Here is a 23,477-nt window from a genome sequence, read left to right as displayed (position 1 = left end):
AGTCACCACAGATCAGCAATAGCGAAGCCCTTGCTGTTTACCTCCTGGCTCTAGGCTGGGCTGGTGGGTGTGCTTCCCAAAGTTCCTCTGAGAAAGAACCTTTTTTACACTGGTCTGTGCACAGAAGCTAAGCCAGAGTAAGGGCTGGACTGAGATCAAATCATGCTGGAGCAGGAGGAACTCCTTTCTGACTCGTCTTCCAGACTGACTTTATGTCTGGCCGTGAGGTTCCCGGAGTTCAAAGTCTGAGAGTTCACCTCTGACCTGCTGTGCTCCCGAGGACTTGATTATTGCAGGCAGTCACTTAGATTACTCACCTTCAGGACAGAAGTGTTGAAGTCCTCTAGGAAGGCACTGGAGAGACTCTTCCTCGTTGCCAGTTAGCACCAGGACCATCTGGATGGCTGAGGGGCTGTGATGGTCTTGCTATGAATAGAGCTGGGTCAGTGCCTGAGCAACACAGAGAAGGAGCTAATCCAGTTGAACTCCGTTCCTGTCAGCTGGTTTCATGGCTAAGGGTAAAATGCCAAATAATTTATATCTAGCCCTTGCCCCGTGGCTTTTCATCAGACACATACATGCAGCATAAAGGGATGAAGGCTCCCTAGCCTGCCTTACAGAGCACTCACTGCAGGGGGCATGACAAGGCAGGAGACTGGGAGCTGAAATAAATCCCTTTGCAGGGCGCTGCAAGGTGCTACATGGGGATGAGAAGTTACTGTAAAAGGGTTTTTAACGCTGTGGGCCTTTGGCTGATGGGATTTAGGGAGATTGAGGAATGTTTTTTGGTCATGCTACAGACTGAGTTAGGCTTTCCAGTCTGAGTGGGATCTCTGACTTTCACTAGGCAGGCTCTCTCTTTTTCCCCTCTCTTTTAGGGCTGTATGTGGTGTCACCGTCTGTAGGTGACTGTGTACACACCTGTGCATGTGTATCTGAGTATTTACATGTATATATAAAGAAGGGAGGGAGGTTAGGCTGCCCTGCTACATCGCAAGGTGTCAGCCTTGTTGTAAGGGGAAGCAACTAAGAACACGTGAAGATTTTTGGCAGGCAGCTGACTCATACAGGAGACCAGTTTCTTGAAGCTATGAAATACAGAGCTTCTTTGTCCTTGAGAATAAGGAGTGCCTGTCAATTATAGCTATTTTTTGCTATGCTCAAGTGCATACTAGAGATGTCCAAGTGCTGATGATACTCACGGCAGGGCAAAATGGGCAGAGGCACTCACCGTGGGAATACTTCTATGCATGGCACTACAGAAGGTATGTGCTTTGGGAGGACCCGCTCACCCAAAAGACATGGGAGTTGTGAGAACCTGGCACAGCAGCCGACGCAAGTAGCACCTTGGCAGAGTGCTGGATGCCAAATACTTCTAGTGCCTTGAGCACCATGGTGCAGCCAGAACTGATGGCTGAGGGGTCGGTGTCGTAACAGCCTGCGTCTTCCTGAGCTGGGCTGGGCTCCTCGGAGCATTTGTCAGCTCTGAGCCTCCTCCTGCCGAAATGTAATTCCAGAAATGTCACTTACCTGAAACCTGGTCCTGCTTCTGGCTGCTGATGTGTCAGGAGAGTCTCTAAGACCTGATGGGCAGCTGAACTAACTGGTAGGATTAGGGGAGTGCTGAACTGGTAGGGTTAGGGGAGTGCTAAACACCACTTCTCTCTAGAGCAGCCAGTCATTCACCAACAGAAACAGAAACCTTGCTGAGAGAGAGGAAAATCGGACTTCTGAGTACTTCTTTTTTTAGCTTTCTTAGGCTTTTAATTCAGGAGGTCTGAGTGTTAGATAGAGGTGGTTTTTGAGTTCATGCAACACAAATGTGATTATAAGGAAGAAAGGGAGGTAGAAAATAAGCAAAACCTCTTGTGTAAACTTCTAGCAAGGTGTTAGCATGGAGGTTCAGTTGTACTTCTAGCTATAAACTGATATTTGATACTGTTTGGCCTTTTTTTTTATTAGTCTCCGTGATACTTCCTTTAGCAGTGTGCAGAGAATAGCTCTGGCAGTGCAAAGTGGCCAGAGCAGGGTTTGCTCTGAAGTTAGTGCAGTGGGAACAGATCAGGACTGAGTTTTAGTCCTGAGGCAGCCAAGGAGCCCACGTGTCTGATGGTAGGCGGGTCTCTGAGACCCTCAACTCCCTTTCTTGTCCTTTACAACTTAGAAAGAGCCTTAAGTGAAGGTTTGTTAGTGTAGGGAGGGAGGATCAACTGACTTGCTTGAGATGTCAGACACCAACCCTCAGTCAGGTTCTTTGACCCCACTGGCATGTGTAGGTGTGGGCACAGTGACATCTCAAAGCCAATGATGTTTATTTTCATGCTCCCTACTTGTAACTGAAAGCTTAAGCATGCAGAAGTGAGCCAAGCTGTGTATTGAGCGAAATACTGCCTTGTTTATAAAAATCTCTAGCTGACATTTAACAAGCAGCTACGCAATACCAAGTCGCATAGCTGGATGTGACCTGTGTGCTTACACATTCTTCTGAAGATCTCTGAGATAAGAATCAGCCCTGTCAATTCAAAACCACACTTGCATTTGGAATAGGTCTGAATGGAGAGCTTTTGTACAGTTGCTTTCTGAACCAGTGGTTACTTCTAGCATCTGCCACCTACTGAGACAAAGCCGTGCAATTTATTTGCCTGTGTAAGGGTCAGCTCCTTCAAGTCTGAACTGCCTCTGCTGGGTCCTTTTGAATCCATTGAAAGGTGGCTATGGAGCCAAAATGGGCCAAAACGTTCTGTGCTGCAAAGGCTGTGATGCCAGATATTATAGCTGCCTAATTATGCTAAAGCTCTCTTCTTACCATCACTGACCAACAGCATATTCAAGTGGAAAGCTGTATTTGTAGGCTACCTGCAAGACAGAGCTCTCAAAAAAATGCCCTTACCCAGAACCTTTCAGGCTGCTGACCTGGAAGATTGCTCCAGGCAAAGTGCTTTAAGTCTGATCCACTACTAAGCCAGGAGATGTTCTGACAAACGTTTTGAGAGGCCCCTTGATTTTCTTTTCTGTAAGGAGCGATAGCAGTTGTGGTCCCGGGCTGCAGGAGCGAGGGCAGGCAGTTCTGCAGTGGAAACAGTGAGCAATGGAGCAATACCTGGTTTGTTATCAATGAAATCACAGTTCTCAGATGTGGACGTTTACTTAGCACTATTTCCTTGTTTGCACTTCTAGAGAGATAAGCAGAGGAGAGGTTTCACAGGGGCTTAGTTCAATTACTGGGGAGTCTTCCTTTGTGTGCCAAGTCCCAGTAAGCCTGAGATCTGTACAGGGAGGATAACAGAAGGGCTAAGTGCAAGTGATGACTGTGTTATAACACCACTTTTGTGGGCTTTGATCTGTTTATACCATAGGCCACAGGCTTTGCATCACTTCTGTCTTTATCCCTTCTGTCAACTCCAGACACAGCCCTTTGCAAGGGATTCCCACTGCTCACCCGACTCTTACAGCAAGCTGGGCCTTTCCTTGCCCCGCCAAAGAGATTTGCTCTAAGCTGAGACTTAACCTTATCCACCTTACTTTCTGGTTCTCTGTCCAGAAGAGACAGATCTTGGAGATCTTCCTAAAAGCTGCTGTAGTGCCTGCCACCTTCTGACCTGTCTGATGGGGATTCACCTGTGGTGCGAGCATCGATCGGCTGCCCTGGCCCTGCTGCCCCGGGGTGCAGGACCGAACCGATGGGAGCCCTGGCTTTTCTGGGAGAGTGCAAAGGCCCTGTCATGAAAATTATGGGGAAGTCCAATGATTTTGGGCTGAACGGGGTGTGTGGCGTGCATGGTGGAGCTGGGATCGAGGGAGATTTACTGCCTGTTGCCACACCTGGCTTACCATGGCAGGAACACCTCGGCAACCAGTTGTACCATTTGGTGTTGAAGAACTGCACTTGATGCTGCACACGTAGGGTCAGGCCGGGTGAGAAGAGGATTTTCAAGGTGCCGACTCGTTCCTCCATGGCACAAACTGCAGCTTAGACCTGGCCCACTCCTGCCCACCCTCTGCAGATTTCATTGACTTCCCTCCTGCCCTTACCCTTCGGCGTGAGCGATGAGAGGTCAGGATGCAAAGCTGGGCTACACTCCCCACGTGCTGTCGCAGGGAAATTCATGCACTTGGGAAGAGAGGGAGGTGACATGAAGGCACTGGATTATTTTCCATCTCAGGAAACAGAGAGGGAAGAATGCAAGAGGGAAGAGAAGGCAGAAGGAGGTCTCCACAGTAACTGCAGCGAGCTAGAAGTGGTTGTTTTCACAGGAGAGCTCCAAAATCCTCCTCACATGCCTATGCAATGGCAGCCTGGATGCACCTCAGTCAGCCCAGGTATTTGCAGTTACACCATGGTGCAAGGGGAGGGCTGAGACCTCTTCCAGCTCTTTACTTCTTGGTCAAGAGGAGATCTCTGGTTGTCTCCCACCAAGAGGGAGTTTTACCACCGCCTGCGCTGTGTTCCCCTCTGTTTGCAAGAGACCTGAGAGGCCTGATGCTGCGAAATGAGGAAGGTTCATAGAGGGTGGGGAAAGCAGGGCTTAGGAAGGGAACGTGGTGCAAATGAAATTAATGACAGGGAGAGCTCCGCTTCAGGGGAGGTGGTAGCGGAGGGTGTGCTAGGCTCTGTCCCCTGAAAGACTTGTCTGCCCGGGTGCGGGCTGCAAATTCTTCCTTAGTCACAGTTGCTATCTGAATTGCTGCGTGTTGCTGAGAATATTTTAGGAGTGAAGCTCCTAGACCACGTCCTCTCTGGTTAGCATGAAGGTTATCATGGAATTATGGCATAAAATCTGCTTTTCTAGAGTCACGTCACTTTGTGAGAGGTTGTGATGTTCTCCTCGCTGGCCATCCACCAGAGGGATCTTATCCTGCTCTGAAAGCAGTGCTGAGCCTCCTGCATTTCTGCGGCTGTGTCCCAGGCTGGGGCAGGCTGGCATCTAGAAGGTGCAGGAAAACCTGCAACAGACCCAACTGATCCAGTGCTACGGAGTGGTGTGGCTGGAGGTGGCATCACAGCCCAAACCCTCTAGCTGGAAGCCTATTTCAGGAGGTTGCAGCGCTTATTTACTCTTACTTGAGCAGATACAATACCACAAATCATCTCCAGCCTTATCCTGTGTAATAATCTGACTTTTTCTTTGGTATGAACACAAATGCCAGGTAGTGGATACTTCTGCTCAGCCACCTTGTGAACACAGTTAAGAAAAATAAGTTTGTTTACAGACGAAAGTTCCTCCTTGCCTTTGTGAACTTTAGTTTCTCTCCCCAGAAGGGAGAGTGCTCTGCACACTTTTTAGGTATGCATGATTTCCTGACTAACACAAGCAGAAAATCCCGACCCTCTGCGTTGCCCCCCTCCCCTCTTTTCCTCATCCGCGGCCGAGGCTCACTGTTGATTTTTCTGCTTTTCAGCTCTTCCCTGTTTTTCTGATTCACCTCCTGATACCCTGGTGAAGAGCCGTGGGTCTGGCTGCAGATGGCGGAGGCATGCTGTGCCACGTGCTCTTCGTTGCTTTCTTCGTTGACTGTTTTGGGGACCTGCAGTTCTCCAGCAGCATGACCAGGGCTCCAGAGCAACACGTGCCTATCTGACCCCCCTTCCTGGCCAGCCTGCTCACAATGTTGTCGTTCCAAAAAGCACAAAAAGCGGTGGTATTTGAAGCCTGATTAAAGGTTCTTCCATCCATCTCAAGGAGACTTCATTTGGATTTTCTGGAGAAGAGTCTTCTTGCTTTGAACTGGGAATCCACAAACCTGACTATTTATAAAATTACGTGTTTCAAGTTTACATAGCTAGAGGTAGCTTAGATGGGTGCCGATGAGAGTTGCTTTCATGTTTGGCATCCTTTGGGCTTCTGAGTCAGACAAACCACAAGTGTGAATCAGTATTCTTATACTAGTTTCAAAATAGCTGATAAACATGTTAAGTGTGCTAAGAAAGCTGGGAGTGGGGAGGGAGCAGGGGTTTGGGTACGTGCCTTGAGTCAACACCAGCTTTTCTCTGTGTTGCCACAGACACCTGAGCTGTAGGTGGGCATGATGGGACAAGCCGGAGTTTGGGACACAACTGGCTTTTCAAACTTCTCTTGAAAGGCATCGATAAAATGACCAAACAAAGACTTTTTCAATTCTGAGTACACAGAATTACTCATCTGCATGCAGAGAAATCGAGAGAGGTACTGTGGGCAATTTCGTAGTGGCTTGAGGACTCGGTTCTGAGGGTCAGAGAAATGAAGTCGGAACTAGATGAAAGAAAAGTTAATGTCCATTCCTTGTTAGAATCTGCAGCAGGTCTCATTTTCCTTACAAGCTGACCTTTAGCTGGGAGAGAACACAAGTTCAGTCAAGTTGATTCCCCTGGATGCTGATGTGCCGTCCTGGGGACGTCGTGGGGAATCCCATCGTGTGTTGTTCTGCCAAAAGAGCGGGGCAAACCCGTCACGACATTCCTCTGCATGCATAAAGATCCCTTATAACCAAATGCAAGCTCTTTAAAAAGAACGTTGTTTACTTCTTGGAGTAGAGCAGCCTGCAGGATTGGAAAGCCCGTAATGTCGTGTTGGAGGAACTTGGCAGGTTTCTGGTGATAGGGAGACAGGGATCTCAGGGAGTACAATTCTGGAGCTGTAAGATGGTTGTGAATGGCAAATAGGTTCTGTGCAGGGCAAGGAAGGAATGCATCTATTCCCTGCTCTTGTCCCTCCACGCAGCCTCTCTGTGGGCTTGGCGTTCCCTGTGGTGTCCTAGGGAATGGCAAGCATTAACAAATAGCACACATTTATTTGTACTGTTGAGCATTTGCATCTTCAAGGACTTACAGGTGTGTCCAGCGCTCCAAACCCATCCTGTAATTTCAGATGTAGTTTTGAGAAGCTGGAGACACACCCTGGTTTGCTCAGTCAAAAGCAGCCCTCTACAACTGGAGACCTGCGCACTGAGGACGCAGCAACCAGCAGCTGGAAGGTGAGTGCCACCAGTAATCCTCCAAGCAGGGCTCTGCAAACTGATACTGTCTTCTCCCGGAGAGGAATCTAGCTTAACTATCTGAATTATCTCATGCAATGAAGTGTTTTGCCAGACTTAGCAGACCCTCAGTAGTTTTGTGTGCTTTGGATCCAGTTTCAGATAGGTTTTGTGAAGTGTGTTGATATGTGTAAGATTGTTTGCAAGATAGTTATTTGAACAACCACCTTTCAACTCTCCTATTTTTATTTTTATAGTTAAGTATTATTCATGTTTGATTTTTCTTGGCTGAAATAAGGTGATTCCTTGTCTGCATGGGCACCCTAAAGACCTCTGCAGAAATGTTGCCTTTGCTCCCACGGCTTGGCTTCCTCCTTTTGGTTGGTGAGTATTACTGTGAGGGTGACGGGTGTCCTGGGAGGATTTTCCTCACAAACAGCTGAAGCTGAGATAGCCCTCAAAAAGGAAGATTGTGCTAAAATGCCATTGAACATTACTTTGGTGGTTGCTTGAAATCCCCAGCCTTTAGTCCTGCTTATTATTGTGTCTGTGAACCAAAATATATTAGTTCCTGTAGCAAATTAGCAATTAGTTTCTGCTCCTTCTACTGGAATATGCAGGTGTCTCTGGGAAACCCTGATGAAAATCTGATTTTCCAATTTTGTATTGACATCTTGTACAGGGAGAGAAGTCTCTGCCCAGTAGAAGTGCACATGTTGCTTGTGCACTTCTACTACATAGTTGTAGTGCACGTGTTGCTTGTGCACTTCTACTACATGCTTGTGCACTTCTTCTACATAACTGCTTGTTAATGGCTCTTAATGCAATTGTTTTTAAGACTGGCAGGTCAGTAATGCCTGTGGGGGACGAAACTGGTCCTGTCCCTTACGGCTGCCATGCCTGGGCACTAATGAGGCACAGGAGTGACATCAGTGTTCTGGAAAGGCTTTGTTTCCAGAGCAATGAACACATATCTTTGATGATTCATGACACAAGAGGAGTCTGTAGCCCTTACATAGAATTAGGATTGTTGTGATAGTGAACTGGGGGCCTCCCTGGTCTTGCAGAACGAGGAGCCAATCTTCCTCTTCCTCCTTTCCCAAACGGATCTCTGAGCATTGCTCTTACAGGTCAATAGGATGATTTCTGTGCTTAAAGATAAACATATGTGTAAGACCTTTCCAAGACTGGGGCCAGAGGGCTTGGCTTTATTTTTCCAAGGTCCGATCCTGAGGTGAGGAGGAAGTGATTATTATGGGTGGAAACAGTCCCAGCTCCGTCTGCAAGCAGGGAAGCATGGCCTCTGGCACTGAGCTCTTGGTTACTTCGGGAACTCCTCTGGGACATTATCTAGGAGTAAATATAATGTATGTTAGGATTAGAGGAACGCACCTGGCCACCTATGGGTATGGTTCCTTTGCCTGTTACTTAGTGGCAGTTCCCTATTAATTAAACGATTCAGAAGGTGTAGCAAGTAGTAATCAAAAAAGCTGTTACACTAATTAGGGACTCCTCTAATCCATCCCTACAAGCTGTTTTACAATCCCTTTGTTAATGTGGGCCATTGTATGGAGAACTCCTTCACACCCAGTACGCCACTGCCTTCCATCTCCTCCCCCTTCCCCATCACAGCTCAGTGATGAGGGTCTCCCATCCCATTGATTTGTGCCCAAATATTACCACGGGTTTGACTGGGACTGTCCTGGTCTTGCACAGCCTAGGCTTTTAGCCATAGGGTGTGGAGGAACCACAGGTCATGACACCATGAAGCACATCAACATTTAGGGATCTTCTCTCTCTTCCCAGAAGGGAGAACACTCCTGTGTGAGAAGTACATGGACAAAAACGAATTGGCAGTGACTCAGCACCACCCAAATTGGGCCTGTCAGCCCTGCAGTGTAACCTCAGGAGCTTAAAACATTGTCTTCTCCCTCTCCCTGCCTCTGGTTTCATGTGGCATTTGTTGCAGACACTTGTTCTGTCCTGTCACAAACCGATGGAAGTCCCTGCCTTACTCTTTTTTTTTCTGTACACAAGAGATGCTGAGCTTGGCAGGCTTCTAATCTGAAGTAAATAATAGTAATGCCAAGGAGAATTGAGTTTGTCCATGCTGGTTTGGTTTCTAAGCTCACATTTCACCATATTTTGAACTTCATGGTATTGGGAGGGGAGATGTAAGTTTACTTTGGGAACAATGTGTGGAGTAGTGAAGTTGTTGGGAAACAAAGTGTAGGGTAGTGGAGAGCTTGCACGGACCTGCTGAGAGCCAGCAGTGACAGGTTGGTTTATTTTAGTAAATCCCTGCTGAACTCTTAGGGCTGACACACATGGGCACTGCCTGCGCCCTGTGCAGTCCTGCAGCACTGGAGTGTTTTAATCCAGTGAAGGACTTAGCAGGAGAGGTGTGAAAAACAACAAAGGCTTGGCCACAGCTGACAGAAATGATTCTGTGAAATACTGTGTCCAGAATGAAGAACAGAATAATGCAGGGAGATGAGTGAGGTTCAGGACCTATTAGGCCCATTTGGGGGTTGGACTGAGAATGAGCCCTCTGTCCTGCATTTGCTGCTAAAATCACACCACGTTGTCTTCCAGGTTGGCTGGCAGCTGATACAGCTTCTGCTGAGACATACCTGGTAAGGCAAACTCTGTGTTTGAAGTGTCACCCATGTCCTTGCTTGGAAAGCACGTGGGGGTTGGTGGTCAGTGCGGTTTCTCCTGACAGCAGGGCATTGATGGGCATCAGCTGCCACAAACCAAATTAAGGGTGTTGTGAGGGAGGTGGGTGCTAACTGCCCTTCCTCTGAGTGGTGTCTCCGAAGTGCTGAGCAGTGGGGATGGCTGCTCCAGGTCTGTGCAGGGCTGCAGCACACGCACATCACTAGATGCTGCAGGGAAGGTGGTGTTGGATTACTGACCACACTCAGATCTTGGGAGCAGTCCATCCCATGGGCCTGATGCCAGAGTGATGGGAGGACTTGCATAACCCTGAACGTTCTGGCTGTTTAATATAAAAAAAAATAGTGATATCAACTTTGCAGATGGCGACTACCTAACATGTCAGGATAGGAGCTTCGGATGTAGGTATTTGTGTGTTTTCAGGCCAGATCCAAGTACAAATGGTTGTAGGGTCCATGCTTCTCTGTATGAAATGATCACAGATAACACTGCTTTAACATCACTCTGTAGTTACACTGGTATCTCTTTTCTCTCTTTCTCCCTGCTCAGTGCTCCAGCTCCCCTGTCAATGGTGAGTTTCTTACCAAGTAATTTCCCTACAGTAGATTCAAACATAGCTCTGTATGCATTTTCCTATCACAGTGCCTTTATCTTTGTCTCTCTCTCTCTCTTTTTGGGAAATCAGAAACTACCGTGTGTGCTTCAGTGAAAAGGTATGTGAACCATCAGCAAATTACCTTGGCACCATTTCCCTGGGGAGTGTTACTGGTTTGTTGGGGATGTCACTTTGGGTGGCAGGAAGCCTCTGAAGCCTGGTGTAGCACCTTCCTCCCTGCAGAGTCCCAGAGATGCCTGTGGGCAGGGAGAGCCCTTGTTTTGCTGGCTTGAATTGCAAAGGGAAAATGGTTTCCTGGGGCTCAGTGTCTGTGCAGGGCAAAGAAAGGCAGGGCAAGTCCCTGATGTGCAAGACAGCTTGTCACAGGGGGGATTTACTGCTCCAAGAACCTTGGCATCAGTGCTGAGCTTGGCTTGGCTGGTGATGGGGGCCTAGGGCACAGACAGGTCAGCTTCAAACCTTCATTTAATTTGGTTTCTACCTAAGGGTAAACAGTTTACAGGGACTTTCTCCCTGCTCCCAAATGGTGCCAGCTAATGATGCTTATCATTGGGGTTGTTTGTTTGCTCTTCTGCATTCGTTTTTTTTTGGGCTGTGCCTCGTTAAGGCTGCCTGGCATTAACGGGTGGGCCGGACCCTTTCCTGGAGGGTAGCGAATGGCTGTTCCTGCTGCAGGTATCTGAATGAATAAATATTCAGTGAGAAATGAGAATCACTGAGAAGGGATTGCCTTGCAGAGCCATTCACCAGCGAATGACCAACTGCACATCCTGCAGCTGGGCAGTTCTGCGTGGCACAGCTGTGCTCGCTGTAAGCAGGAGCATCATCAGAGCTAAAAAGAATCAGAGGAAATATGCACTGGGAAAGAGCATCCTCTGGAAAAAAGAGGAAAAATCAGAGTCACTGCCTATCAGACTGGTAACCTCTCCCCCTTCTCTCCCACCTGCAGTCTCCCAGACAAATTTGTTTGCTACCTGAGCCCCTCTGCAGTGAGCAACCTGAGCAGAGACGATGCTTTAAGCTTGGCTCACAGGATCACCAAAAACTGCCCGTTGAAAGTGACACACAGAGGAATAAACGGAGAGCGAGCTCCCTCCTTCCTGACAACAGAGGAACTGCAGGTAATCTGCTGTCCAGCCTCACCTCAGTTCTTCATACAGCTAGACAGTAGTTTTGAGAATTGAGGATTCAACTCTTGTGCCTCCCTTATAAGCTCCCAGAGCTCACCTTGGTGGTTTTTTTGTTTGTTTTGTTTATTTTTTTTAAATTTATTTTTAATTTATTATTATGGTGTCTGGCTGGTGCTTTATGATCTGCAAATCTCAGTGGTAGAGGCAGTCCATTCACAGGCACCATCACACAAATTTGAGGCAGAAAACCCAGTGATTTAAGACATCCAAAGCTTGTAGGATCCAATAGACTCATCTCATTATTCTTCTGACTTTCTTTTCTGTATGGGACCTCTTCAGGTTGCATCTTCTTTGGTGAGCAAGTTTGAGCATTTCACTCCTGCAATCCTGCGTGAATTGGGCCAGGTTGCTGTTGGGCTGTCCGTATCCGACATCGAAAATAAAATAAGTGATGAAGACCTTGAAGCATCTCTTCCTGCCCTGGGAGAAGTTCGTGGCTGGAATGCTGACCAGTCCAGTGCTATTATCAATAAACTGCTCCGCTCTGGCTATCAGGTACAAAGGTTGAGGTCCAGAAATGCACCTTACACCCAGTATAGCTAGTTGCACAAATGATCTTTGGCCCTTTGTGTACTCATGCCTGCATGTATTTCCCTTCAGATTTCAGATGGACAGAGCCTGGCAAAGCTGGGGAGCTTGGTGGCTGGCCTCAGCAGCAGCAGGCTTCGAAGTCTCCCTCCAGAAGTGATCTTGGAAGCCATTAAGTTGCCTGAGTTTGTCCAGCAGTTGGTGACCCTGCCCTCTGCTCTGAAAAGGACATTTGTGGAAATGGTGAAATTGTTTTTCTCTATGGACGTCACAAATTAGCAAAGCTCCCATGACTCACAGCCAAGAACACTGGTTACCTGGGGCCAGGCATTGGCACATACCTGCACACACACACGGCATTCCCTCGGGGGTATTTGTCATTGCTAACCGGAGTGTGCAGCAGGACAGGCATCCCACGTCCCTATCCCTGGACCCGTGTAGATGTCCTTGGCTGCCAGCCAGCGTGACCTGCCAAGCCTCTTAGGGCCTGGGGCAGGAGAGAGAGTTTTTCTACAGGGTATACCTAGAAACTACTCCCCACTGACTTGATAAGATGCTGTCAGGGAAAGGTTATTGCCGTAGTTTGGGGTGAGACTGTGTGAGAAGTGAAGGCTGCTCTCAGGAAGCCCCTTTTAGGACAGACTCAATCAATGCACTATACCATTTCCCTGTGTGACTGTACAGGTCTTGGACTTCTTTTCCCACTTTTCCCAGCCATGACTTTAACCTTCAAGTTGCATGTGCAGCATTTGAATTTGTTGTTATTTGTCCTCCCTCCTGTAGGAAAGCCACTGACCCGTGTTTGGTATAGCCTGTAGCATGTGCTGGGGCAACGGGGCTGTCAGGGTTGTGTGTGATGCCTTAGGGAAGTAACATATTCACCAAAGGATTGCTCTGCAACGTGCCTTCTGGAGTTGAGGTGTTCTTTGGGTTGTCAGAGAGGGAAGAAGTGTCTCTCCTTTCTGACCTACTAAAGGTTTTTAGGGCATAAAGCCAGGAGCCGGGGAAGTGACAGAGACAGAATCATCCCCTTTCATCAGAGCCTCAACTGTTAGCTCCATGCAGCTCTCCTAGTCTGATGCATGTGTCAAACAGGAAATATTTCGTATTAGGTCTTTGACAAATGCCCAGATGATCAAGAGAGGAATTCCCCTGGCCTCTTTCCAAATTTTCATTTCTTCAACAGAAATTATTTTAGAATTGTTTATTTTTATGTATATATGTGAATATACGTATGGTTTATTTGTTTGTTTGTTTTAAGATTTCTTCCAGTGTAAGCAACCCTGCTGAGTTGGTTAAACTTATCCCTGATGCTCTGGCTAGTTACATCCCAAAATCATTGCTTGTTTTTGAGGATGAGAAGCCCAGTATTGAAGATCTCAACAGAAAAATGTGGACCCGAGAACAGGTAAAATGCTAGCAGCTGGTGTCCTTCTCATCCCTCAGTGTCAGCCTTGGACATTGCAGAGCTGTGGGACCGCTCTGCAAATCTGTTTGAAAATACAGGTGAATGTTGCAGAAGAGCATGGTAAACCACTGTCAATCTGGCTTTGCTCCACAGGCTGCCATGTTTTTCAGTGATGTGATAAAGAGAGAGCCTGACTTCAGCAGGTAGTGTTTTCTTACTCTCCTTCTGTTCTCCTTGCTTGCTTTGCTTGGTGTTATCCATATTGCCTTTGTCACAAATGGCTGCCTCATCATTTTTAATCTTTAGCAAGAGATTGGAAAATACCATTCAAACACAAACACAGGCACATAGCACCAAGGCCTACAGGGTTTTAGCTGCAAAACGTGCCTGTAAGCCAGACTTGCTTTCTAACACAAGGCTTTATTTCAGTTTTGACGTGTGGCTTGTACTAAAAGCAAGTAGAGGAGACTGATCTTGTACATGAGGGCACAGCAGTACAGCTTGGTGTGGAAAGTCTCCAGATTATGTTTATTCAAGCAGTGATGGCTCTTTGGTCTCCTACAAAATGCAAGACTAGCAATTTTGAGTAGATGGAGATTGGAGAGCATTAAGATTTAAGGATGGGAGAGGTTTATGCTTGTCATATTTGTCATGTTATATACAGGAGATTATAACTGACGTTTCTCCTGAAGTTCTTGCACCTCTGATTTGCTTTCTGTAAATGTACAGGCTTTCCCAGTCAGTTCTCCAAGGCTACACATGTGCAGTTGCTAATGAAATAGGAACAGAAAGAGTTCAGCAGCTGGCCAAAGTCATGAAGAAGAAGAATGTCCAGCTAGGAGAAGACCAGGTCAGTTCCTGTGTTCCAAAATGCTGCATTTGATATTGCAATGGAGATATCAATCAGGATTGTTCAGCAAGAACAAGAATGCTTTCAGCTTAAGGGACTAGAACAAATGTAACTGGTCTTGGGTCTCGATCACACTGTTTTGAATTTCTTCAGGGAGAGGCAAAGTCAAAACCCAGTTGGCTAGGTGTCTCAGGAACCAAAATCTCCAATTTCTGTCTTTTTATTTCTTTCTTTAGAGTGGGGTAAAATATTTATATTTATTTTTTCTTGTGTTTCCATGCTGTTGTCTTTCTCTGATATAAAATCCATTATCCTTTCAGCTGAGTTGCTTAGTGAAGATGGTGACGCTGCATGGAATTCCCAAGGATTTAGATAGCTATCCAAAAGACCTGTTGCTATTTTTAAGGTAAATGGGCTATGGTTTTCATGTTGTTGTGTTAGGCATTGGTGGGGAAAAAAAGGCATGACTTTATAAGCTGGCTGGTAATGACTAATTCATGTTTGACATTCATTTCCAATTTGTTCAGGCATCCTTACAGAAAAAAAAAAAATCATACTGTGGAAAGCTTTCAAAACAGTTTTAAGGTCCTTTCAAATTTAATCATCCTTCGTACTGGTAAAACAGAATGAAGCTCTTTTTAGATATTTCTGCCTTGATGTGAAACCACTATGGCTTTTTAGTAATTTTTATCCTCTCTGAGGGGGCTTTTCCCTTACAGCATCAGATGAGATAGACAGTGGAGTGGATTTCTTTGTTCCAGTAGCTATCCGCTGTGGTTCTGTATCCAAATCTTGAACAATTTTAACTGAGTCTCACAACAGAGTCCTTAAGCTGAAAACGAGTTTTTGAAAAATGTGGACTTCAGTCTTTGAGAAGAAACTTCATAGAGTTTAGACCATGTGTGTGGAAGACATTATATTGAACAGAGCTGACCAACTGTTTGATCTCACCCAGCAGAATTCACAGAGTGTTTGTCTTTCTAGTCCTTCAGACTACGCAGCAACAGGAAGCTGCAGGCAGTACTTTGCTAGTGTTGGGAAAGCCAATCTTGATCTTCTGCAAAGAGACTCGTCTGAGCGAAAACAGCTGCTGTTGGAAGCTCTAGCATGTCTGGTATGTGGTCAGGGGACAACTCTGCTCAAAGCCGTGGAGAGTCTGGGGTTGTCAGCTGTCAACAAGACCAAGAATGCTCTTCTACAATGGTATCCAGTTCTATTTAGTGCCTCCGTCTTGTATTGCTTTAGAAAATTTCTGGAACACAAGTGAACGAGGAAAATGCAGAGATTCTGGGTCATCTGGTCTGTGACCTGGGTGAAGAATACATTAGAAGTTCTGGTGAGAATTTGCTGGAGCAGTTAAGCCAGTGTGCATCTTTCCTACCTGATCAAGAAGAGGCTATTAAGAGTGTGATCAGCAGTGGTAACACTACGTTTGGGTATGCATTTGTCTTCTTGGCATCTGTAAAATACTTCCCTAAAACAAAACCCTTGTCCTGTTGATACCTAAGTAAACTCCAGCTGACCAGCTTGATCATAAACTTGAATAATTTGTTTTAAATTTCACATTGGGCGTTTTACTTTGTTTTATCTGAACTTCTTTCAGTTGAAAAATTAGCCTGGAATTCAACTGAAAAATATATAGTTATTTCTGTCTCACCTGCAGTAGTTATCAAACCATTTTTGTGGTTTGTTTTTCACTAACCAAACTTATCTGAGATAGTCCTGATGAACACAGATGGGCTCTAGGTGTTTGTCACCTGACGGTTTTCAGAAAACATTCTGTTTCCACCTCCTAAACTGCCAGATGCTTAATAAGTCCCTTGCTGTCTCTAAGACACATTGTCCAAAGAGGCAAAATATTTTCCTTTCTGTGTCAAATGATCTAAGATCTTGGCACTGAACGGGCAATAGTAAGCAGTAGATAATCTTTGGTTTTCATGCTTAAGAAAATATTGTGTTTGTTAAATGCCATTTTATTATACAGCTGCCCTATTCATGTTACTAACAGTTGCTTCTGCTCCACTGGAATGAAGGTTGGTGTAACAGGAAGTGATTGAGAAGTTTCAAGATATAAATCCAGCTTTTAAGTTCCTTTTTTTTTTTTTTTTTTTTTTTTTTTAATCCTTGAAAGTTAATCCTTACTAATTTTTGTATGCAGGCCTCCTTCAGTGTGGTCAGCTTCTACCTTAAATGAGCTCGGTGGGTTGATTCCCATATTTGATCACAGCATCTTGCAGAAGATCCCCAAGGTGGGTTACTCATAGGGGTGTGAGGAGTTTGGGAAGCACTCCTAGGATCTGCAGTATAGTAAAAATACTATAGAAATATAGTATATTAATATAATATACTATAGAAACACAGTAGAAATGACTGTGGTTGTTCATGCTTTCACTAGTATGCCTTCATCTAAAAACATGGTGCCAAAGGGGTCAGATGGTCTGTGAAAAGTGAGGATTAATCAAGTCAGATGGCCTGCAACTGCCAACCTAGACTGCTGTAATCTTCTTCCTATAACTGTCAGAAAAGGACCAGAGGTAGAAAGCAGTAGTAACTATATACAGAGCTTTGTGAGGAGTTAAAGTCATTTACAGGGCATGCGATATGGTAGAGTTTAAGCATTTAGAAATTACACTATGGCAAACCAAGGAAAGGTCTCTAAACTTCTAGCAGAAGTCTAGCTGCCCATAGTATCTCAACAATTAGGCTTCTCATCCGTGTGAATAATCACTTATTATGCTGATGATATACCCAAGATTGGAAAATCTTCCTGATGAAACTTTTTCTTTGCAGAATGCTTTAACTCTTTGGCTGAAAAACTTTGCACATGATTCGCCTTTGTCAAGGGAACAGCTGGCCACCATTGTTGAAGAACTCCTGCCTGCTAGGCACAAGCGTGCTAGTGGTATGGGAACCTTCTCTGATCCATAACATACCCCCTGGTATTGGGGTTGACCCCAGTGCCTGTGGGACTCCCTGAATTTGTCTGAGTTGAGCTATGAAATAGTTGGTGGTAGGTTGCCCAGGAGGAGTATGGAACAATGACTGCATACCTGTCTACCTCCATCTTTATGGAGAGCACTCAAAGCTTGAAGCAGAAGGATTTAACAAGGGGCAGTGGTGTTAGTATATTTAATACTTTCTTCAACAGGTTGCCCAGATGACAAGAAGATAACAGACACAGTTCTTAACGATGACCTGATGCCTCTTATGTATACACCTGAAGAGTTACGTGCTTGCCTGAAGAATGTCTCTCTGGAGAATCACCTCTCTCAAATCCTGACCTATGCCTTCAGTAAAGAGCAATTGGCTGTGCTAAAGGAGAATCTGGATCAGGTAATGCCAGGCTGAAGGATGCCAAATTATCCATTGATAAGATTGCTCAGGGACTTGTTCAGTTGAGTTTCAGTGTCTCCAGGGACTGAAACTCCACCATCTCTCTGCACTCCTCTTCCAATGTTTGACCACCTTTACTGTGAAAATAGATTTTTCTTAATACCTATTTCATTGCTTGTTGACCCTTGTCATTTCACCACACACCTCTGAGAAGACTGTGGTACCATTCTCCCTATAATCTCCCAGTAAGTAGTTGAAGATGGTAATTAAATCCTCTCCTAGATTTCTCTTGTTCAGATTGAAATACCCAGCTTCCTCCGCCCCGCCGCTCCAGCATGGACCTCTGCTAGACTTCCTAGTGTTTGCTAGACTTTGTCAAAGTCTTTAGTGTATCAGGGAGTCCAAAACTGGATGTAGTACCTAGATGGGGTCTCACAAGAGCCAAATGGAGGGGAATAATCACTTCTGATCTGCTGACTGTGCTGCTGGTCCAGTGTTTGGTTAGTCTTCACCACTTCAAGGTATACCTCCACTCATGTCTCTGTTGAGTCAATTTGCATTGCTGCAGGTTTTGTTCCCTCCCTGGGGCCTGCTTGCCTGAGCTATCATACAGAAAAATGCATGACAGATGTGCTCAAGTAATCTCACTGGCTTTGGTTCTTCTTCCTTGCAGGCCTTTTAAGCTTTTCCACAGTAATCTTGCAAAGAGCATAGACATGACAAAGAGCGTTCATAGCAATAACAACAGTCTTTCCACAGACATACCCTGATGGGTATCCTGACAGTCTGCTCTCCAAACTGGGCCTCTTCATTGATTCTGCCACCCCAGAGGAAATTAAAAGATGGAGGATAACTTCACCTAACACTCTGGCTTTCTTGCTAGAAAATCTGCCCAGAGATGAACAGGTGGGGATTTCGATTTGCTTCCTGCCTAGGTTTGCTTCCTTGTTTGGGAACTGCTGGTTTAGAACCAGCTTAGTGGTTTCCAAGATGGTTGGTCCGTCTTTGAAGTCCAAACAAGTAGATTTAAAACGTTTTGTTTTTATTGTGTAATTATTGCATTTGTTTTAATTTTGAAGATGAAACCATAGATTCTGGCTAAAATTAACTTCTGAAAAAAAATAATTGTGTTCCTAGGCTATTGCACTGATTGAACGTTATGTTACCTTGGGAAATCCCTTGAACGCCACTGCACTGAAAGCAATTAATGGAAAACACTTTTGCCTTCTAAATGCAACCTCGCTGAATAGGATAGACTCCAACACCTTAAAGTGAGTCAAATATTGTGATGCTCTTGGCTGCTTGCAAAAACACTTCTGCATCAGCAAGTTCAGTTTAGTTTCTCTACACTCAGTGAAAGGAAATCTAGGAAGCAACTCAGTACGTGCTTTGTGTCGGGGTTTAAAAGCCTGCTGTTCTCCATTCTGCCAGGAAGGGCTCCAATTTGCAATCAAATTTTTTTTCACAGAATCACAGAATGGTCTAGGTTGGAAGAGACCTCAAGATCATCGAGTCCAACCTCTGACCTAACACTAACAAGTCCTCCACTAAACCATATTGGTGACAACGAAAAACATGGTTTGCAAGCATGCTTTTATCTAAAGGCAAAACAGAGTTGATGACATTTACTTTCCTCTGAAAGACTGCTAAATGAAATTAATTAAATAACTACATCTTTTCAAACACACAAACTTATCATTACACCATCAGAGCCACCATTACTTAGAAGACATATCACATTGAGCAGTAGCCTGAGTCATTATTTTTTTTTAATTTAGCTTCTCTCCATACCTCTTCTATCTACTGGGAAGTACCTGGGGTTATATGGAAGAGGAGGTAATCTGTCCTGTGTAGAGAAGCCCAGAGAGATACTCAGAATAGTTCAAAAATTATTAACATTGAAAATAATAAAAACTCTTCCTAAATATTCATTTTTCTACAGACTGGTTTCTCTGAATTTTTCATCCTGTCCACAGTTTACGAAAGACATCTTATATGCTAAAGCAAAACGTGCTTTCTCAGACCAGCACTATTTATCTTCTTACTATACGCACATTGAACCATATCTAGGTATGTAAAAGAACGATCTTTTACAGGGAAAGAGGGGGGTCTTAGCCAGAAGCTGAGTGGGGATCAAATACCATCTTAAGATTTGGGAATTTTCAAAGCCAAACCGTTAAATGTTCTGCAGGGTTTACATCCTTTTCCAACTTGTAGGTGGCCTTAAATATTATTGAAAGAATCTGTACCTGACTTAAAATTCCCCAAATCAATTGCCCAACTGTCACAAGGAAAATCAGACTCTGGGCTTCTGGAATGGGTAAAGTCTGCTAGGACCCCTGGAAATCCAGCAGCTCATGCTTAATGCTTATCTCACAGCCATTCTCCATGTCAAAAAAATCAGATTTTCCCTGTTAACTCAAGAATTTATTCACAGCCTGAGTGAACTCTTCTTCCCCCCTCCATCTAGCGTCTGGCTTTGATGCAGACTGATTTAATGGCTAACATCATAAAACCCTGCAGCAAAATGAACTAGCATCCTTTTTTTTTTTTTTTTTTTTTTTTTTTTTTCAGTTGGAGCTTACTCCGTTAGCAGCCCCAGCCTAATAAATTTAGAAGACATCACTGTAGCTCCAGTCTATACAGATACACATCACTGCTAATTTGAGGGCTGATCTCCATGCTTGGAATAAAACATTCTCTTTTCGGTCACAGGTGGTGCTCCTGGTGCGGATCTCAAAGCCCTAAGCAAGGACAACGTGAACATGAATGTTGATACTTTGGCAAAGTTAAGAACAGACTCTTTGATGGTGAGCTGAATGTTGAAATTGTTTGACTCCCTGCGTGTATGCCATGCTAAGGGGTTGTTTCTGGTTGCATTGTCCATTGGTGTAAATCTGGAGTCATTCCATCACATTCAGAGTAATAATTGACTAGTGGAAAGTGGAGAACCAACCTGGAACTTCTGAAGAGGTTTGATTTGGAGTCATACATGGATGCTTACCCAATCTCACTGGGGAATTTCTTTAGTCCCAGCTCTCAGAGTAGTAGTAGGAGCCTTCCACTAGGCTACAGTACACAGCTATGTGACAAATCTTCTAACAAGAGCGTTAGCAATAATATCATCAATTTGAGAAGAAAGCGTACTGACCTGGGCAAGGACTGGGGCCCTCATGTGGGTCGAGGGGATGTGTCATGAGAGGACAACAGAAAGAGGCTTTGAAGAATCACTGTGTTTATTCCCCTAACCTAAGGCAAGATTATTCCAACTGAAACTACTCACTGGAAGTTTGTCTTTCTCGTTCTTAACACTTGGGCTAATATAAACTTCACCAGTTCCTTGATCAGAGGTATTGTTGCCATTTCTGCCTTTACAGCTGTAAGTCCTACTGTTTGATTTCTCCTAGAGCCTGACGCCTGCTGAAGTTAAGGGCTTGCTGGGGGTAAATATTCGTGATCTGGTGAAATGGCAGAACAAGTCTCCCATCCAGGAGTGGGTCCGAAGACAGAAACAAGCAGAACTGGATAAACTGGCCATTGGGCTCACTGGGGGAACACAAGAAGGCTACATAATCATCGTCACACCTCAATTTCAGCGTACGTAGTATGTTAGGGCCTCTGATCGTCGCGCTTTAAATATTTATTTTGGGGCCACAGGAAGGAAAACTACTGCCTTGTGGAAATGAGGTGCCTTTGGTAGTTTGTAAGAGAAGTGAGTGCACCAAGCTGGTGCACCCCCTGAATCAGGGACCTTGCTTGAGGTGGTTGCCTTGGGCAGCACTGCCAAGCAGTTCTAGTCCTGCTCTCAGCTGTGCTGTTGGTCTGGGCTACTGCAGACCCCTTCCAGTGGCACGTGTCACTTTCCAGCCACCCAGCCCCTCTAAAACGTTGGGTAGTGCTCACCTGCTCCCTTTGCCTTCCAGCATGGAGGGGAAGTAAATTCAGTTCTGCCAAGGATGATGGCTGCTTACCAGTTAGAAAGCCCTAGTCAGAAAGCCAAAGATCTTCCCCAGATGTGGCACAAAGGGATCTTCTCCCCACGAGGAGTGATTCAGTTGTTGGTTTCTTTGCACTGATGCCTCCTTCTTTTTTCCTCTAGCACCATCCTCATCCGCTCTGGGCACTGTGGCTATGGCAGCCCACCTCTTGCCTGCTCTGCTTCTCAGTTTCCTGATGACGATGGCCTTGTCTTGAAAACCTTCTCTCAGCAGGCAGCAAGATGAGGGGGACCAGCCTGTGACCTGCTCTGAGGCAGGCCGGCGGGACAAAGGGGGACTCAGTGCTAGCAGGCGACTGCTACGTAGCCCGGTGCTCATTGCTAGGTGCTTTTCTCTTTCAAATCAATAGGAAAAAAAAAAAAAAAAAAAAAAAAAAGGTGTTCCATCTGAAGGGAAGATTTCAGACCCTTCAGAGCAGGATCTTTTTTTCCCTTTGTACAGACCAAGCCCAGGTTATACCCAGCCATACTGCTGCAACAAAACCAATATCAATATTTTATTGTGTAACCCTGGTGGGTGTAAGGGTGAGTGAATCAGCTGTTCTGCATGTTAACAATTACATTTCTCAAAGAGCTTGATCTCTCGACACTGCCAGGACCTCTGAGTGGGAGTAAAGTTTTCCGGCTGGTTGTAAAGAAATGGTGGAACTAAGTAAAAAATGCCAGAAGCAAAATATGAGTGTCTGTTTTCTTCTCTTCGCTTGCACTGCCTGCACCATAGTGTCTGCAGGTATTGGATCAAATTAAGTGTCCAGGAGCTCCAGACAGGTGTGATAGTTTTCTATCTGAAAATCTGACTGCTGAAATCTAAGGGCTGAGTCTGTTCTCAGCTTCCTCGTGGGACAGGCAGAAGAACTTTGTATAAGGCTTTCAGCATATTTTTTCCACTCATTGGGGATTTCTGTCTGAAAAAGCCCTAGTGCAAACTGTACTTTGTCAGAATCTAGCCCTTGAAATCCGTTTTTTCTTTCCTGCAAAGGCATTATAAATATTTATTGTCCGCGGTTTACAGAAAAGGAATGTGAGAGACTGGTCTGTCCATCATTGCAGATCTCTGGGTGGCAAGAGACATTTCCTCATTGCCTGCATCCAGTGGTACTGGGGCACTACCTAGGCTGGGTGGGATTCCAAGTAAGGCAGCCTACATTTTTAACAGCATTTCCCCAAATCCTGATCCCTTAAATAGAAATCTTGATTTGTTTCCTCGTGCCTTGACTCACTCAATAAATGACATGGGAGAGTCTCCTCAGCCTGTGAAGAATTGAATTGGTGAGGAGGAAAGTCTGCAAGCTGGAGGGAGAAATGCTTGCTTGCAGAAGAGCTATGAGAGGAGAAGATAGAAGGAAGTCGGAGCAAAAGAAGTGGAAACTGTTCGGGTTTGTTAGCTGGAAAAACAAACAAACAAAAAACAAAAACAAAAACCAACCAAACAAAAACCACAAAGCACTAAACACATCAAAGAACACATTTGATTAGGGGAAAAAGTTGATTGATACTTTATTATATAGTATTGCAACAGTAATCAAGACAAACTATCTCCAGTTAATCTTCCCTCTAATTAGGCCTGGTGTAGTTTGAACAAACGCTGATCAAAAGTCTCATACATTCATGAAGCAAGTTAAATGCAGTTTAGTGGATTTCTGGCCGAGCTTTCTGGCAGCGTTCCTGGGCCATATTTTACCTATCTTGAAGTGGCCAGTAACTTGAATCCCTGAGTTTTCCCACTGCTGTCAGCAGATCCCAGTGGGACTGCATAGAAGTAAAACGCCACCCAGCGTGAGTGAAGCTGTCAGAACTGTACCCGCTGTCAGCATTAATGCATTGCCAGCTCAGTCAATGTTACTGATACTTGTACTATACAGAGCAACTAGGTAGTAATTATCTGTTGGGCTGCTTTGGGATGGAAAATCATCTGTCCTCCTTTC

General features: G+C 45.2%; 1 protein-coding gene across 1 annotated transcript; it reads left to right on the top strand.

The window, feature by feature from the left end:
- Positions 1-1,392: 1,392 nt before the first annotated feature.
- On the top strand, positions 1,393-21,749 carry LOC311215155 (mesothelin-like; the record flags this gene model as incomplete). Its single annotated transcript, XM_084296182.1, has 21 exons — positions 1,393-1,421; positions 6,846-6,951; positions 10,180-10,201; positions 10,316-10,343; positions 11,196-11,367; positions 11,716-11,931; positions 12,037-12,207; positions 13,226-13,372; positions 13,526-13,575; positions 14,102-14,222; positions 14,543-14,628; positions 15,207-15,336; positions 15,468-15,658; positions 16,381-16,471; positions 17,013-17,124; positions 17,371-17,555; positions 18,693-18,826; positions 19,498-19,625; positions 20,271-20,365; positions 20,963-21,152; positions 21,655-21,749. The coding sequence occupies 21 exons, from the start codon at positions 1,393-1,395 to the stop codon at positions 21,747-21,749; spliced, it is 2,499 nt and encodes an 832-aa protein (XP_084152308.1).
- Positions 21,750-23,477: the final 1,728 nt, after the last annotated feature.

Source organism: Netta rufina (genome assembly GCF_964035555.1).
Source record: "Netta rufina genome assembly, chromosome: 15".
In the NCBI taxonomy this organism is placed as follows: domain Eukaryota; kingdom Metazoa; phylum Chordata; class Aves; order Anseriformes; family Anatidae; genus Netta; species Netta rufina.
The sequence above is the reverse complement of the archived record's forward strand: the minus strand, read 5'-3'. Positions and strand labels throughout refer to the sequence as shown.